Raw genomic sequence first — 19,078 nt, 5'->3', positions numbered from 1 at the left:
AGTAACTACCCACCCGAACTAAAGCAGTTTTGTCAATGATGGGTCCCTGAGTTCTTCATGACACAGTTTAAGAAGGCTGCAAGCTGGTCCCTGGAATCAAAAAGGTTGAGAAACACTGTTCTAAAGCAGAGGTAAGCAAACTTTTATGTTGAGCCCCACTTTTCATCCTTGCAATTTGCAGAGGCCCACCAACCTGCCTAATGTAATCCAAACAGAAAGAAATTTCTGTTATGTTTGCGTATGGGGGCCGGGGTTGGAGGAGGGAGAAGAAACCCTTTCAGCATGTGTAAGAAAATAAGTATGTAGAATGTAAAAATTGCATTACTTGGTATGTAAGTGTGAATACACATACATAAAACCAGTAACGTATTTCAACATTTTTAATTATATGGATGAGCCTGAGACCCAGCAGCTGATCATGCTGCATCCTCCTAACAAATATCATGCTCCGCCCAAGGGCGCCCACCCCCCACTTTGTGCACCACTGTTCTAAAGCACCCACCAATGGTTTATCTAAGTAGAGTGCAGTTTAGTGCTTTGCATTGTTTTAAGGTACAGCCCACACTGTCCTATACACATATTTGTACATAAAATATGGGCTCAGTGAACAGGTTCTTTGCTGGGTTGCAAAGTGCCTGTCTGAGCTTTTGCTTGGTGTGGCTCTTATAGGAGAGCTCTGCCTCTCTGCACAGTGGGAAATCTGTTTTAACAGGATTTAATACATTGACAACCTTAGGAATAATAAACTTTCACAGCAACAAAAAAGTGTTTAATTCCTAAAGGACAGCCGCAGTTGAGCCACTTTTAGCTAGGGGCGATTGGGGTCTTAATACTGTGTGTGTAGCAATCTGGGTGATCTGAGAGAGCGGAGTTTAAGGGTAATTGCTCAATTTTCTGTCCATGTCAACAGGGAAAATGGGCAGAAGTGGCTGAGCTCAGTGCAGCAGTGATGCTGAATGAGATGAGAGATGTGAGGCTGTCAGCAGAATTAGAAAAGAGCTATCTGCAAAATCCTGTCTTGTAAATACCAGCTGCTCAGTGCTGGGGCTATGCAAGGGAGAAAAGGGTTGTTATAAATAATTTCATAATGAAGGGGGCCCTGACCCCCATGTATCCGTTCTCTGTGCCATGGGCATGGGTTCTATACTCATCTTGCTCAATATTTCACTTTTTCACTCTGCTCTTTATAACCGATGCATCATCTGTCTGACAGTGCCATAATCAAGTGCCCATCTCTTTGCCCAGGCAACTTTTGGATACTGAAAGTCACTGTCTCACCTTTCAGAGATGGCACCTCCTTTAGCCAGTGAACTTCTTTAGTTCTTCAGCTGAGGATCCCCTTTTGACATGTTCCGTGCCATGTCTCCTTCTGCAATGTCTTCCCAGAAATGTCCCCTCAGTTCTACTTCATCTCTTGGAATTCCCTCCTGCTCTGCACCTCTTCAACCAGTGAGGCAGCCATGCTGCATTGACTGAGACTGCCATCTCTAGTCCTCTGACCCTGGCATTCCACATATGCTGCTTCCCCATTTCAGTAATGTCTCTCTCTGGTAACTCTGCTCCTCAGGAGGAGGCAGCTTCTGGAGCAGGACCATTGTTGGAGGAAGGGGACAATGTGCGTAGCTTTGGATGTGGAAAAAGGTGATCCGTGATTTTTGGAGCAGGTAGTGTGTGTGAACAAGGGAGTTGATTGAGATGAGTGGCTGCCTGTACTGCACAGACAACCCATACTGACTTCCAGGGAGAGAAGCTGCCAGGCAGCAGTGACTAAATCCAAGCCATTAAAATGAAACTGATTTCCGTCCTCTCAGGAAGTGTCCCTTAGGAAGTGATGCTAACTGTGAAGCCTCCGCGTGAAGTGTCAAGCCTTTACAGGGGCCTCTTACCTTTCTGGTTGGTGCATGCAGCTCCTCTTCATTAGAACAGAAGGGGAGAACATCAAAAATTGAAAAGAAGGAAATTTCATTGTCACTGAGTCTTTTGGTCTTTTGAGAGCTGGGGGTCTGTCATGTGGTAGCTGCCTAAAGTCAGGGCTTCTCAACAATACAGTACAGACCTTTTCTTCAGAGCAGTCTCTGAATAAAAGAGATATTGAATATAATACCTGATTTATAAATGGTTTAGAGCAGAACTTGGACCACAGGGCAAACAAAGTTACCTCTACCAAGCAATCATTAATGATAAAGTATCCTAGCTGCCTTTGTAGCTGGTTAAGGTCTGTCTTGGGAAGGCAAGGAGATGCAAGTTACAAGGACTTTTTGATGGTGAAGAAGGTTGCACTGGCTGAGCATAAGGCTGAGTGGCTGAACAAGGGGGAAACAAGATTCAGAGAGAGAGTGCGGTCAGGGAAAGGGAGGAGATAGAGGTGGGGAACTGCTGTTGGTGAAATGGGGGAAGGAAGCAGAACTGTGCCTGGCACAGGAGGAGCTTAGTGAGTGGGCTGAATGGGGCATGTTTGGTCTGGAACAGAGGGTGATGATTATGCTTCTGTGTTGGTCTGTCTCGCTGTGACTTCATGTGTTTATGCACCTATCAATGGAGATACTTGGAGGTGCAGACTTTCAGCTCTGCAGCTGCGCCTGAGTCCTGATCAGCTGTCCTTTGCTATTCTAGTCCTGGACTTCTGTGTAAGAGGGACTCTGCATCAGGCCAAACTCTGTGGTGCTTTTGTGATGTGGATGAAAATCCTCCAGGGACTGGGAGAGTTCATCAACATATGTGAGCCCAGTGATGGGCAGTAGTCATACACAGCTGCCGTCTTCAGGGCTTGAGATTGGTCAGGGCTAGCTTAGCCTCATTTTTGACAGCTGACATTACAACTCAGAGTCACTTTGGTTTGGAGAAGTCTCCGTCTTATCAGTGGGAGTGAAAGGAGAGAGTGGAGTGTCTGTAACCCAAAGGATATAGTAGAGCTCTCTTTTGAGCAATTTAAAACAGGACAAGGCAGCAAATAATACAGCTGTTAGGCAACAGTCCTGGACTGTTTGGGAGTGAATTTGATTGGTTCTGGTAAGTCTCTTCCATTTCTAAATTCTGTAGTAGGTTACACAATCACATTGGGCTTACGACTGCTGAGTCCATAAGTGTAGTTGACGGACTAGGTTTACCTAAAAGTCCCTTTAAGAAAAAGCTCTTGAAAGATGATTATAGAATTGAGACACCATCATTTAAAAATGCCTGAGGCACATTCCTTTGAACACTGCAGCAGTGGAGGGACAGAGAGAGAACCAGGTAGCCCTTGATTGTAGTGTTGTTCCCTCAGGACCCAACCACACTCCCTCCCTCAGTTTCTCATCTGATAGGAGAAAGCAGCAGTAAGACTCCTCATCTCTCTTATGAAAATCCGATTCAGAATGGCTGTGATCAAACCCAGCTGCCTGTCAGCAGTGGTGGCCTTGTGTGGAGAGAGGGAGGCTTCTAAGGAGTTTCTGGATGTGGAAATGTCACGGGTGCTGCCGATCAAAGAGGCATTTTTTTAATAAATATATATAAGAAAAATAAAAAAACTAAGGATTTAACTTAAAAGAAATGTAGTTTGTCTTGTTTTTCCAGCGTAACATGAAGAGGATGAAATAGAATCAGGTACGCCTGCTCCCAAACATACTTCCACGGGACTGCTCTGAGAAGTCTCTTTCTCTGTCACATTAATGCTGTAAAGCAAAATCACTCATCTCCACCATTATTGAAGAGGGTTTTATATTTCTGAACTCCCTGCTATGCCTCATGGCTCTGACCCTGCCACTGCCTTGGTACCTTCTGGCAGGGAAAAAAAAAGCAAAGAGGATATGGAGAAATCTTTGAAAGGAGAAGAGTAGAACTCTCCAGGAACTGAGGCAGGCACAGAGTTCAGACAGGGGTGTCTGTAAATTGGTAGCAGTATTGTGATTATGTTTAAAGGCTTCCTCCACAGACACAGATTTTTTTAATGCCAACTGTATGTTGATCTCTGGTAGCACAGTCTCTGATCCGATCTCCAAATTCCTGCTGCTTCTATTGCCAGTGATCAGTCTGCTTGTCAAAAGATCATAGGTGCATAGATTCTTATGATGAGGGATTATTAGGCCATCTAATCTGATCTCCTGTATAACACAGACCTTAGAATTTCACCCAGCACTCCCTGTTTTAAGCCCAGTCACTTGTAGGACACTGCCTTAATGCTCCCTATACCACATCATTGTTGTCGTGCTTCTATCCTCTCTCTCCACCATTCCAAGGAAGGCATGTGTAATGACAATTCCAAACCAGGAAGATATCATATGTCAGCTGCAACACCAGACAGGGTGACAATTTCACTGAATTCCAGCCTGTCCTGGGCCTATCTGATGCCTCTGGAATCACACCATGGTGAGTATCCTAGGAAATCAAACAGCACAATCTAGATAAAATGGCACAGGACTGGGCTGTTTTTCTGGGCTTTCCTGGCTCAAGAGCCTTTGTACCTGCTCCATCTCTGATCCAGTACATTGTCTAGTAGATAATCACTTCCTAGCTTGGAAGGATGAGAAAAAAAAAACAAGCAATTTGCTCTTGTTCTCCACTGATATGATGATCTCTGTAAAGCGACGTCCAAGACCACCAAGACCTTTCTGTACCCTGGGTTTAAAAGGCCCCTTTGTTGTTGTGACTTTTCACAGCAACAAGAAGTCCAGTGGCACCTTATAGACTAACAGATATTTTGGAGCATAAGCTTTTGTGGGCAAAGACCCATTTCGTCAGATGCATGACTTTGCCCATGAAAGCTTATGCTCCAAAATGTCTGTTAGTCTGTAAGGTGCCACAAGACTTACTGTTGTTTCTGAAGGTACAGACTAACATGGCTACCTCTCTGATACTTTTCACAGCAGCTAGCCCTGGTGGTGTCACTGTTGTAGAGTCACACGGTGGTTGTTAGGCAGATGTACTCTGGTGCTGTTTTTACTTAGTTTCTTCTCTCAGCTTTCCAGGCTCCACCCCAGCAGGTCATGGTGGATGGCTGATTCTTTTTGGCCCTCTGATTTCATCCTCCCTGATAGTGACAGGCATGGCTCCTGATCAGCCATTGTATTGACTGCAGGTCGGGTACAATCCTGGAGAATGCATCCCAGCCAAAGAAAGGGCCGGGGATTCAGAGAGCTATTCTTTGCCCTCTTTGTTGCTTGTTGCTCTTACAAGAAACATTCTAGGAGGCTTTGAGCTTGTTTGTGTGTTCGGTAAAAGCTGCCTCTGGTCCTTGTTCCTTGTGGGGGTTTTTAAGCCTGTTGCTTTCCACTTTTTTTATTCTTCATTTTTCCCATCTAGAAGGGGGAAAATATTTATTGGATTGAGATGTGCTAATTAAAGCCATTTTCTGGTATTTGGTTAATGGAGTGTTTGATGTCTCTCTGACAAGACCATGAAATGCACAGTGTCCACAGGGACGGAATTTGCTGAACACGGCGCTTTGTAAATGAGGGGACACAGTGTCGCAGCAGCTCATGAATATGAAACGCCCATGATGCTACCTCGGTGGACTTGGGAACACAGATGAATCCTGTCATGTGCTAAATGAGACCAATTTCTTTCACTTAACTTCATCTTCAATCAGGCCTTCTTCCATTTGCCTGTTTAAAATTCCCCAAACGTGATGCAGAAGGTAAAAGCATTCAGAAAAATAAAGTTTTGCAGCAGCAGCAGAGAAATTATAATTACCCCAGTTTAAGTTGCATGCTTATAAAATATAAAATTCAGTGAGTTTGTCATTCTTTTAAGTGAGGAGCTGTAATTCTGCTGTGCTGAGGATAAACCTGCTTTAAAGGGGTCAACTTGCCCCTAAAGCTGTCACCCTCTGCCTAGTTTGTATTCTGTCGTCTCCAAAACAGCAAAAATGTGCCTGGCATTGTGTGGTCATTGAAGCTGCATTGCTGCTGTGTGGTGCTTCCACTCTGAACTGACCATTGAAAATGTCATGTGACTAGAGGGAGAAAATCGTCATTAGATATGAATGAGGAGATTTTTTTAATGGGACTCTACACTTGGAGTAGGACACCAGAGTGAATGGCTGGGCAGCTCTAAGGGGCCTAATCAAAACCGGAGTGTTAGTGGCAGTAAAAGATGTTCTTTAACTGAATCACTGTTGGCACTGGATGGGCAGGAGATAGGACTTCCAGTCTCAGCTCTTCCACTGACCTGCTCTCGGGCCTTGGGTTAGCCACTTCTCTCTGTTTGTGTTTACCCTTCCACTCTTTGTCAAATTAGCTTATAAGCTCATTGGAGCAGGAATGACCTTACTGGGTATATCTACAGCACTTAGTACAATGGGGCCTTGGTCTCATTTGGGATTGCTGGGTGCTACTGTAATACAAGTAACATGCAGGTGTGACTTGTATGTAGATAGAGGTGTTACAGAAAAAGCAGCTGCTAGAAGTATGGCATCTGTAAGGTAAAACAGGTGCTTATACTTCCTGCTAGTTTAGTTTCCTGCTTCTACCTCTGTGTCCATCTCCTCTGCCTGTGTCAGAGGCAGAAGGGGAAGTGGTCACAGGTATCTAGCCTAGACTACTGACATCACTTGTTTGTTTATATCTTGAAAAGCCTTCTCCCCTGCTAATCATTTAGGTGCTGTGTCTGAGCAAGCATATATTCTCCTTTCTTCTGAGCTCATACCATTTTTTTACCTCCACCTTGCCTCACCTTAACTTAGATGCCAAAGGCCTGAGTTGTTTCCTATTCTTTGTGTGGACTGTGCTTAGCTCAGTGCAGCCAGGACTAGACTGAGTCTCTGGTGCTCTTGTTATAGAGAGAATACATTGACTTAGCCATTAACAAGAGCTCTAGGTTTGGTCTAGGACAGTGGTCTCCAACCTTTTTAAGCACAAGATCACTTTTTGAATTTGTTAATCCATGATCTACCTCCCAAATACACTTGCCTAGCCCCTTCTGAGGCCCTATTCCTGCCCCATCCCTTCTTTGAAGCTCTACCCTATTCACTCTGTGGGGCATGGAGTACAGGGGCAGTGTAAGGGGGGACAGCCTGACATCAGCATCTCCTTTCTCTGCTTTCCCCCACTCTGGAGAGCAAACAGGAAGCTCCCAGGGGGCAGTCCCAAGGCAGAGGACAGGAGAAGCATGGCAGTGATGGGTGGGGCAGCTGAAGTGCCAGCAATTCGTAACCTCTTGGCAAATCAGTCAGGCTCATCTGTCAGAGGCTCCAGGAACTACAAGTAGATCCTGAGCTACTGGTTGGTGACCAATGGTCTAAGGAATTATGACTTAGTTGTTAACTTTCACTATAGGAAGCAGTTCTCTGTTGGCCAGCATGAGGTTCGAATACTTATTTTCCATCTTGGCTTGGTCGTGGTCTGTCTTGGTCTCAGGAAGAGGATGCCAAGGGAAAGCGCTTTATGTTACTATTTGATTCCCTTTAACCAAACTGGGGTGGTGAATGGAAGTTCCATCTTGTTTTTTTTGGTCACTGTGAGTGAAAGCATGGGGGGCTTTGAAATGTTTTTCCTAATCTTTTACAACACATTTCTTCTGTTTTCTACCTGTATAACATTACCAGCGTACACCTCTTCCTCTGTCTTCATTGATTTTGCCAAGAGGAAAACTGTGTTTATTTTCACTGAGGAGGAGTGAGTGCTCCTTTAAGAGCAGGGTATAGTGAGAACATTCTCCATGATATGACGAAACAGATAACAGAGGAACTTTGGCTGAGGTTGAGGAAGGACCTGCATAAGTTACAGTAAATGTGCCCAGGGCCTGCTTGGAAGACCAAGTGCTAAGAGAGAACTTGTGCCTCATTTTATTATTAGTCCTTGTTTTTGTTGCTTGTAATTGGCATTTTATTTTACATTGTTGTCTTTATGTTCCAAGTGCTGGACTCTGTAGGGAGGGGTTTGCAAAGGGAGGGAAGGCCACAGCTGGAGCAATTCCATCTGGGTTGTAACATAGCTAGTGTGGCCTCCACCCAGCTGCAAAGACTTGTCTACAATATTTTACTGAAATTGGCAGACATTGGTTAGAGATGACTGGAAATTACCCTTCCTTCTGACAACACAGTTACACATTGTGAATCCTGTCCGTTGTAAAATGAAGCAGAGAACAATGTGCTGGCACTTCAACAGCATCATCACAATGGAGATGTTTGTGTGCTTGCTAAGGCATTTCCAATTTCCAAATGTACACTCTGGAACACAATTCTCAGCTGCTGTGTAATGTGTATGGATGTTATGAAGCCACATATTAGGGTCATATGCAAAGGCACTGAATTCAGAGAAATGTGGACAGAAATATTACTGCAAGATTCCATGTGAAAAGATCAAAGTAATTTGATCTTGTGGAAATTCTTTGGAAATATAGATATTCTATGTGAAGCAGGAGGTTGTGGGTCTGCCCCACAAAAGCTCATCTCCTAATAAATTATTTTTTTAGTCTTTAAAGTGCTACAGCACTCTTTTTGTTTTGTGAAGATACAGACTAACCTGGTTACCTCTCTGTGAACAGGAACCAGAGAATCGGGGATCCCTCAGAGAGACTGAGGGTGACACTGGCAACATACTATCTTGGAGATTTCCAGCTGCTGAAAAAAGGCCAGTGGAGATTCTGGCTGTGTGCGCATGGGCACTGCACTGCAGGACAGGGAGTCCTGTGAAGGTTTACTCGCATTCTTAACTTAACATGCGAATAGTTTCTTTGAAGTCAATGCTAATGTTTAAAGTTACCATGCGTTTCCACCCTGTAGATGACATGGCTGTGCTGTGACACATACTGGAATATTGTATTAACTTCTCAACAGTTTGTAACCAAAAAGATATTGGAAAAACTGGATTGAGCTCTTAGAAAAGCAACAGAAATGATTGGGAGGGAGGATGGCTTGAATGAGAAGAAAGCTGAAGGGGGAAGAATTAGTTAGAGTGGCACAAAAGGAATGGGGCAGAAGAGGAGGAGAAGAGTATAAGTAGTGGAATGAAGCTTAAAAAAGAAACAATATGCTGACTAGCATTGACATTTTCCTGCCACTAAGATCTGTTAGTCTGAGGAGCTGGAGATGCTCCTGAGTATTGGGACATTTCAAGGTAAACTGGATATACCCCGACGTGGCATAAAATAGAGAACAGTCCTGCACTGGTCACCATAGGATGGGCTGGCAGGAAATGAAGAGAGCATTTCCGTTGGTCTAAATTTTACTGTCTGTGATTTTTTTCAAAGTATCTACGTGTTGTTGGAGCTTGAATTCCTTGTAGAGAGAGTTTCTGAGTGGTAAATTCACTGCATTTCCTTAGCTCCCTTTTTGAGAATACTGTGTAGCAGCAGTGTTCAGTAGGGGCTCATTCCACTCCAGTTGCAGCCTGTGGGAGTCCTTCCATGGAATTCAGTGGGAGCTGGCTTGGGCCCCTGTGTCAGTAAGTCCAGCGGCAGGATACCCCATTTGTAAAAGTCTTTGAGATCCTGCAAGGTGAAAGGTGCATCACTGATCAGGGTTCAACATTTGTTGTCCATCTGCAAGAAAATGGAAGCAGCAAAGCCCAGAGGAATCCGAGGGAACACGATCAACAGGAGAATGAATCAAAATTAAATAGTGAATGGGGAAACTAGACCTTTGGTTTGCTGATATAGGGAGGGGTCCTGCAGTGGTACAAAGGTCTTCGAATCCACTGGAGTCAAATAAGGATGAGGACATGCAGCTCCATGCAGGATAGACTCTCTTCTTCATGTGACATCAAAAGTGGTGCTCAGTAGAAGAGTATAGAAATGCTCCCAGTTAATTTTACGTTAATTTCTATTAACAGAGGAACATTTTTGTCGTTAGTATTGACATCTAGTTCCAGTCTCCACATATAGAGATGTATCTGTGCAAATGTGCCCAGCAAAGAATAGGCTAACTTTCAAACATCCTTGAAAACACCCCCAGTCCTCTTAGCCACCTAACCGCTGGTGAGACCTTCAGACAATCTGAGACGTTAGAGACCAGAAAGACTCATCAGGTCCTATTGGGTCTGGCCATCCCCTTGCTTCTGGCCATGCAGGAATGTTCCATAATTCTGAGGTCATTCCAGTCCTGCTTTTTAATGACTCCAGCCATGGCAATCCTGTCTCTTTAGTGGGCAGTTAGAGATGTCCTCTTAGTCCTTTCTGCCTGTGACTCAACATAACTTTTTTTTTCCTTGCTCGGCTTCATCTCCTGACTTGTAAGCGGATCCTCTCAGAGCAGCCTACACAATCTTGCTCCTCTTACTCTTCACCCGTTATACACAATTACTTTGCCCCCCCCATAGCTATCACTGAACTAAGCCCTACATATTCAGCTCTTATAATCTCTCTCTCTCTCTCTAAGTCAGTCACTCTGTCAGATGAATCTCTTTTGTTCCTTTGTTCCATTTTGTCAGAAGCTGAATTCCCCTGCTGAGAAGAATCAGTGCAATGGCAGCTTCTGCTGTGAGGGCAGTCAGGGCTTGGAAGTGAGCGGAACAGTGACAGGCCTTTGTCAGACAGTGCTGTGACTCAACACTGTGGAATCGCCAGCATTTGCTTTCCTCTTTCTCAGGGATGGCTCAGGCCAAGTCACTGCTGTTTTCCCTACAAAGGTCTCTATGAAGCTTTCTGTAGCCTGCAAGTTGCTCAGTAGGCACCTGTTTGTTGAGTGGTTGGGGAGCTGCATGGCATGGCTCTACTGAGATTGTCCAAGCTGTCACTGCCGCTCGCCTTGGCTTGCCTCTCTATGCAGCCTCCATCCTGCTCAGGCCTTTCAGCAGGCAGCCAATTACAGAGAAATCCCACTGTGTAGCTAGTTCCAAACAGCCAGCTCGCCAAGGCCTGGGCTGACCCATGCTCTGTTGCAGATGGGCCAGTGCTGCCTCCTCTGCTGGGGAAGGGGAGGTGGGGAGAGCCTGTGGAGATGCAGAGTGGACATGAGGAGCAGTGCCATTTGGAAGGGTGGGAAGCTGCACAGCGCTGACAGGAGACACGAGGAGCAAGATGCTCAGGAAGGCCCTGTCTTGAGCCCCAAGCTCTTCAGGCGGGGATCTCTCTCCAGCTCCTGAATATTCATCTCAGCCTGGACTGCAAACAGAGGAGTGTTGGAAACAGCTAACTGCTGAGTTCCCCAGCAGCAGTGCTATGAGTGGAGCCAGGAACCGCCTGATTGATCTTGCCCATGAGGTGCCTGCCTCATTCAGATGCCAGGTGCATGAAGAATCTCCAGAGAGCTGAGCCATGCAGCTCCCCAACCACTGAGGGAACAGAGGACTCTGGAGCAGCCTTCTGGGCAAGGCAAACCTTAAGCTTTTAAAGGGACACTGCACTAAGTCATACTGTCATGTTTTGCTTCTTTATCTCCATGAACCTGTCTCGGAGAAAGGCAGCTCCCCTTCTGTAAGGGGCATTGGTTTGCACCTAGGCTTTTTGGAACCTTTCTTTCTCCTGTCCCTTTCTTCCCAGCTGGAGTAGCCGTGACCTTACTCCAGGCGTGGGCTGCTGGCAGACCTATAGCCTTGGCCAGCTGCAGCAGACTCATTTGATTATAGATTCCAACTCTGTGTCTGCTTGGTCACCTTAAGGTTATTGCCTACCTGAGTTTATATAAAGTTGAATGCATGCTGTGCAGTTGGAGGTGAAGGCATCATAGGAATATCAGCAACAGGAAGTATTCCATGCTTTTCAACCAGACCAGCTCTCCTCTCCAGGTCTCTTCCCACATCACCTCCAGCAGTGCAGCCTGGAACTGGGGCACCAGTGAACTTCAGACCTCATGCTATCTCTTGTCTGGATTGTGGGCTCCTGGGAGCAGGGAGGGCCTGGTACAGGGCTGAACATACTGAGACCTTAACATAACCAAGTATCGTTGTCTAGATATCTGGTAATTCTGGATAGGTTGATATACTTTGTTCAGATTATTTTAGGTTGAGCTCGTCTCTCTACTCTATTGATTGGGTGGGGAGTATCTCATGGCTGAGCTTGTAGCAGGATGCTCCGTATTCACTGACATCCTGGGCTATAACCAAATTAAACCTGTGGTTCTGCTGTCATGTCCTTGCTCTAGCTGGAAATAGACTGTATCCAACATGCTAATCAACCTCCTGTGCAAAAACCCTTAATTCAGACTTGAGTGGGAGATCAGATCTGGGAGAGTGAGTCTGGAAATGGTCAAGAGAAGGACAGAGAAACCCAGGGAAGGTCTGACAGTGGATACAGATGAAAGGTTAATTGTGCCTGAAAAAGAAGGGGACAGATGACAGAGAAATCAAGCTCCAGGGATCAGAGAGAGATTTCCAGGCACATCCAGAGAACTGTGCCTTTTGGGAGGGGGAATCTGCATTGAGACTTCTTCATTTTTGGCATTTGGTGCTTCACTAAACATTCTCCGCCTTTCATTTAAATGATAGTTTTCCAAGGGAAATCGGATATTTTTCATCTCAAATAACATGCAAGCTTGGTTTAGACAAATACTGATTCTTGTCTGAAGGGAGTTCTTGCTCCACTTATAGGATGATGGCAACTCCTAAGGTTCACAGTTATTCCAAATGGAGAATCCATGGCAGTTGAGTGAGTCCTAATACAGCACAAATTTGCTTCCCTTTTTGGATTTATTTTGCCTCCAGATTTTTAGAACTTTATTGACTTGTTTTATTATTAAACAATATATTTCTTTAACCTGTTGCATATAAACTTGCCATTGTAGAAGGGTGGGACTTCTGACTTCTCTGCCAAGTGGGTGGAAAGCTCAATATTCTGTGTTCTTCATGCTGCTTTTGCCTTTTCCCATTACAGATATTCCAGTGATCCCAGACTTGGAAGAGGTACAGGAAGAAGATCTCGCCATGCAAGTGGCAGCTCCACCCAGGTAACAGCACAGCCATATGGTCACAAGTCTAGAGTCACAGCCTGCAACTGGGGATCAGCAGTGAGAAACGGCAGCTAAAATTAAATCTTGCATTACCTTGTGTTCTGGAGAGATTAGTGGCTGTCCTGTTCAGTAGCATTTGATGCCATGTATTATTCACATACACTTGTTATTCCCAGCATCATAAATTGCTTCCCCTCATATGATGTCTGCATCATTCAAGTGCCTATTTAATTTGTGTAGTGCACATCCTTTTGGCTAAAAGTACTAGTCAAAGTAATTCTGGACTTATCATAAAGATGACCAGCAAAGGAAAAATATTAGCGCTTTTTTTTTTCTTTTATTTTGGGAATATTGGGGAATGTCAAATCTGCTCTTTCCTGTGGTGTTGGAATGATTTATTGGATCATATGGATTGGGAGTTTTTGTGGCCTTTAATTAGAGAGGGAGGGCGTCTGAATCTTGAATAAAGATGTCATTTTCTCCCAAATATTTATTGGGCATTGAAATTGAATAATTGGGCATCCAAATATAATATCTGAAACAAATGAAAACCACTTTTAACAGTTTGACTGAAAATCACTTTGTCCATCAGATTTTACTTTGTTGTTTTCTATCACGTTATGTTCCTGTCAGTACTCTGAACATCCATGGAGTCTTCCAGTGTAGAAGAGAGACATAACCCACACACCTATGTATGGTTCACCATCCCATGTAGTGGCACCTAGAGCATTTCAGAGAGAAAGAATGAGTGTCCTCTATAGCTTAAGCTGAGAGGCAGCTGGCTTTTTAGCACAGATTGTAGAGGTGCTTGCACGAAGCTCCCGAGGTCCTAGGTTCAAGTTTGCCTGTGGGCAGTTAGACGCACATTTATCATGTAAGAGAAACAGAAATAAAATTGCTGCAGATATTCTTTATACTGTTACATCACACAGAATGAAAAAAGAACACAACACGCGTCTATCTTTTTTTCTTTGCAGTTCACCTTTTAAAAAACTATATTTCCTAACTGACTTCAAAGCTGCAATGAAAACCCAGAGACTCCAGTATGCTGGAAGCTGTCTGGTAGGTCTGGCTAGGAGCCAGATGAAACACTCAGACAGATTTTTCCAAAACAGCAAATGCAATTTTTGCTAGTAGGCTTCCTGCAAATACAGTATCTAGTTCTCTGAGGATGTGTGTATGGGGCTTCCCTAATATGCATGGTACATGCATAATACTGCATGGCCAAATCATTATTCTGTGTATAATGGAAACAGCACTTGGGAGGCATGTGCTTGGACTCCTCTTCACCCATGTATTTATTTTCTCTTGGGAGACACAGGCACTCAAGCTGGATGCTTTCACTCTCCATTGAGGAGCATGAGGTTCTCGCCTACTTACCTAGTTTTTTGCTTACCCCTCCTTCTTGCAGTATCCAGGTGAACAGAGTGCTGACCTTCCGTGACCTGGACAATGACCTCATGAAGTATGCTGCTTTCCAAACCCTGGTGAGTGGATCCTCCTATGTAGTAGCCAGCATAACTTCCTCTGCACCTGCCTCTCGTCTCCTCCTGCAGGAAAACAGAGACCGAAGTCCAAAGACCCTGTTCCCCTCTGCTCTGGGGCCCTAATGCTCATGTGTGAGTTAATACTTAGTTTATAGTGCCTATTGCTCTGGTGGGGTGCCTCTGACACGGCATATGAACATCTCCCTGGCACTTTTCTTTGGTGTCCATGTGGAAATCTTACTCTGATGTCCCTTTATTTACACAGAGTACCCTTTCAGGTTTTCTCTTACTCCAGTGACTTAGTACCCCACCCTCCTTGCCCCCGCATATTAGGGAGAACAAAATGGCTCCAGTAATGCTGCATGCATTCCTAGAACACATTTCCTATCTATGTTTCACCATGTTCTGCCCCATTCCTGGCCCTGGGACATACACAGTACTGCTCCTTCTCCCTCAGCCAGAGTCATCCAAGGCATTGCCTCTTCACATGGTGCTGGAAGCACATGCAGCCCTGCCCCTGGTGTCTGGGTATAGGAATTCTTCATACTGCTGTAGCCCAGTGAGCCTTTTTCAAGCAGGAAGAAGGTCTCCAAAGCTGTTTCTGAGAGGAATGCACCAAATGGTGACTGCTGTATTGCCAAGAATTCACAAATCATGTCAGAACCCCTAAATCATGAGGGTTTTTCAATTGTGATGATTTTTGGTATGGTTTTTGAGTTCCCATTCTTGTCCCCCCCCAGAGTTTGTGTGGCACAGACTCAAAATGTGTGCGTGCAGAAATGCAGGCCCTGACTCTCTTGCGCATCTGCAGGGCAGTACTCTCCTTTTGTCCCCTCTCCGCTCACAAATTCACCCTCAGTGTGTCTCAGCAGCCTCCTGTAGCTGACAATTGTCTCACGCTGCAGCTGTAGCTTCCCCAGACTCTTAATTAATTTAACTCTCTTGGGCTGCGGTGGATGGGGGAAGGTTTTGTATTCCTGGGCTTTGTCCCACTCAGAGTTCACAGGGTCCCCAGAGATACAGGCATCTGCTGTGTCTGTAGAGCAGCTCCCTATATGGCTGCAGGGGGAAACTGCAGCTGGCTCAGACAAAATTCCTGCACCCCCAAATTAGTCAGAAATCAGAGTATACGTGATAGTATTGGGAGTGCTACAACACTCTCAATGTTCTTTTCCTGTCTCTCTCTGAGCTGCACACATTCAATTGCAATCTGCTAATCCTGTCCCACAAGAAACCATTTGTCCCTGAGGCGACAGGAGAGCAACTGTGTAACCAGGAGCATCCTCTTCCTGGCTAAAGTGAGGGGTCCTTTTTCTCTGTGCCTCGTTAGTTGGAGTAAGTCTGTGATCTGCTGTGTGTTCACAGGATGGAGAGATTGATCTGAAGCTTCTCACCAAGGTTCTAGCCCCAGAACAGGAAGTACGAGAGGTGAGCCTGTCCTGAGTAGAAACTAAGAGAGCTGCTCATGTGGGCCTGCCAGTCCCTCATTGAGGGTGTGCATGGTCCCAAGGGCCTCATTAATAGGGTGCTGTTTCAGCTGGATAAAGTTGGAAGGGATTTTGGATTTCAGGGGTTACCGGGGCCCTGAACGTGATATTCTAAGGGAACCAGGGCTCACAGCACCACTTCCAGCTAGGTCCAACTCTGCAAAAGAGCCAACAAAGGGATTGTTTGGGACTGTGTCTGATTTGGGCATCAGGCTCCTGATACAATCAAGGTTCTATTGAGTTGTGCATCTAAGAGCCACCACCAGTTCCAGCTCCTTTGTCGGGGGGAAGGCTGACAGATGTATAGGGGGTGTCCAAGTCTGCAACAACAGGTCAGGACAGAAGAACGAACACACACGCACGCGTGCGCGAAATGAAAACCCACAATTTGACCTGTCAATCTATAATTGAGACAGTTGGTGAAACTGTCTTTTTATGGGATTTCTAGTGCTCCTAATGGAACCTTGTCCTACTGCCCCCACTGTGTGCAGAATAATAGCTCTCTGACCTTTTCTAGTGCCTTTCTCTAGAGTTTCTTGCCTGGCCATTTAGCTGCATTCAGGGACATTTAGGTGTCACCTGTAGTAATTCAGAATTTTTCTTTCTTTTTATCTCATTAGGAGGATGTCTGCTGGGACTGGGACCATCTCTACACAGAGGTGTCTTCAGAACTTGTGACTGAGTGGGACCTGGGCCAGTCTGAGAGAGAGGAGCCTTTGGGTCTCTCCAAGAACATCTGAGCTCATCTCAGATCAGAACATCTGACCAATTCATCACATAGGCTCAGACAGATGTAAATAGCACTAGTTATTTTTATTAACTGTTGTACTTGAGAAAATGTTCCTGCTATGAAAGAAAAGGTGGTGGGAGCACGATAGGAAAGTGGGCTTTGAACACCAATATTTATTCCCAAAATGCCACACTGAATAATTTAAAATAAAAAAAAATTATGTATGACCAGTTACTTCCATTTCTCTAGCTCTTCATCAAAAATTTCTGTGGGGCTCTTGTCCCTTGCTACTGCAATGCACCCTGATCTGGGGTGCAAACATGGCAGTTATTTAACAGCCACACTACACACCAGGGTAGGACAGGAAATGAAGGAAAACATGGCTTCCCGCTGAGGCTGCAAAGGGAGTTTAGGTCAAATTTGCCCTATGATTACCATCCTTTTCTCTCAAAAGATGCTGCAAGTGGTCCAGACCTCAGTTTTATATCCCTTCCAGAAGTAATACCTCCAGCAGTCCACTGTACTTTAGCCCTGTGCTTAGAATAATAGCTCTTTGTAGCATCACAGTTTTCCCCTGTGGTCTCCCAGCCAACTATTGATCAGGACTAACCCGACTTAGCTTGTCAGCACAAAGGAGAGCATAGCCTAAGCTGAGATGATTAAGGTGATAAATAGCTTGTAAAGAAAGTGCTGTTTATACCACACATATGACAGTGCCAGGCTTGCTACAGCAATATGAGGGAACTCCCTGCCACCTATTTCTTTAGTACTTGACATCCATTTAGCTATTTTAATGCATCCACCTCTGTAATATCACTTGTCATTGTTTGCTTTGTGTGGCTGGAGCTTTTGACTGGGAGATTTCCCATATGTGGAGCAAGTGTAAACACTTTTATGAGGTGCATATGGCCAGGGAAGGACAATGCTGCTGGTTCTTCTAGCAGGCTTTGTGCTTGGTTAGCATGTCTTCACCATGTTCCATTCTTACCCCTGTGAACGAGCATGTGCTAAATTGTAACAGTAGGGCTCACTGAGAAGTGACACTGAAGGAAAAAGAGGAACAAGATTGAGCTGTATGTGAGGGCTTTCAGTGTGAAAGGCATTGCATCAGCTTGGAAACTGGTGTTATTGCACAATGGGCTGGAGGGGCCAGGACAGCAGAACAGCTGATTCCTGGAAAATAAAGGTGGGATATGTCCTTCACTGGGCAAAGAGGTTTTGTGTCCCACAATTTTCTCTGGTGATTTCAATAAAATAGATCCTCAGAAGCCTTGGGGCTCCAAACCCCTTCATGCATATAATTAGAGAGGCCCACATACATACCCTACAGGTGAATCCAGTGTGTAGAGGAGCCATTGGGCTTTAGGAAACTGAAGTATTAACCCACATAGAAACTGCTCCTCCTGTACCCCCATGCGTGTGCACACGCACATGCACACGCACAAAAACAAACTGTGGTATCCACCCACCTTCAGGCTTTGAGGCCAGCTTCCAAGATCTCTTGGCTTTTCATCATGGACAACCCAGGTGCCCTTACAGTGAAAATGACAGTGAGCAGAAGGGAGAGCTATTCAGGCTATTAAAATAAGTGGTGAATTCGCCCCTTCTCGCTGATTCACTCAGACATAGGGAAGTGTTATTTTTTAAATCAAGATGTCCCCCAAATAACTCCAAAAGTGGAGTGGGGGTAGGGAGGGAGAGTGGGATTTCTCATACATGTACAACAGGTCAGTGCTTGGAAGATGAAGCCAAATGCATTGCTGAAGTGAAGAAATCAGTTTTGTGTTAGCTGTCAGGCCTGTATGCAGGAATTTCTGGGGGGCAGGGTGCTTTTTTTATAAATGTGGACCACAATGTCTTTTAAATATAAAGGAGTTCAAAATAGTTGTGCAATGAGTGTACATAAGAGAGGTTAATGAAAAATTTGAGTAGAAAGTGATTGGTAACACAATTTTGTTATTCTACAAATGTATACAGTAATAAAGGTTTTATAGATATTACCTTCTGTGATCTTGCTGTAATATAACTGAAAAACACTATACCAAAATACTCACACACCCCCCACCACCCTTTCCTGTTGTGGCCAAGGCTTGCTGAGAAATGTAGTCCCTTCCTTGTTCCAGGGCCGGCTCTTTAGAGCAATGGGTCTGAGTCTTCTCAGTAACACAGCACATTTCAATTAGACAATTCCATGGTACATCCCCTTTTTACAGCTGAATTGATTGCTCATAAATGTCATATTTACTTACATTTACTATAGTTACAGTCTTACTAGAGAGTTTTGCAACACAGTAGTCCACACCACAAGCTAAACAAGGATCAAATTAATTGATGTTTCAAATCTACTACCAAATACACTCTTTTAGACAGAGTACAGATACATTTTCAAAATCAGCTCAATGCCATGCTAGGGATGTAGAGTAAATGAGTAACCATTGAAAGCAGCCTTCCCTCCGCCACAGCCTGTTGAAGCCAGGATGCAGTATTTAAAACATGCCGTAGCTCCAACAGGCTCCAACCCTCCCTCGCCACAGCAGGGAGTGGGGGTGGGTTCCCAGCCAGCTCAGTGAGGCAG

General features: G+C 44.9%; 1 protein-coding gene across 2 annotated transcripts in view; it reads left to right on the top strand.

The window, feature by feature from the left end:
* The window catches only part of IFT43 (intraflagellar transport 43), a 59,017-nt gene extending 40,530 nt beyond the window's left edge, over positions 1–18,487 (top strand). For both annotated transcript variants that reach the window (XM_074998786.1, XM_074998787.1), the window contains exons 6-9: positions 12,724–12,796; positions 14,211–14,286; positions 15,652–15,714; positions 16,394–18,487. In XM_074998786.1, the coding sequence (XP_074854887.1) occupies positions 12,724–12,796; positions 14,211–14,286; positions 15,652–15,714; positions 16,394–16,513 (332 nt within the window). In that variant the 3' untranslated portion in view covers positions 16,514–18,487. The remainder of the gene's footprint in view (positions 1–12,723; positions 12,797–14,210; positions 14,287–15,651; positions 15,715–16,393) is intronic.
* Positions 18,488–19,078: the final 591 nt, after the last annotated feature.

Source organism: Carettochelys insculpta, chromosome 6 (assembly GCF_033958435.1).
Source record: "Carettochelys insculpta isolate YL-2023 chromosome 6, ASM3395843v1, whole genome shotgun sequence".
Lineage (NCBI taxonomy): Eukaryota > Metazoa > Chordata > Testudines > Carettochelyidae > Carettochelys > Carettochelys insculpta.
The sequence above is the reverse complement of the archived record's forward strand: the minus strand, read 5'-3'. Positions and strand labels throughout refer to the sequence as shown.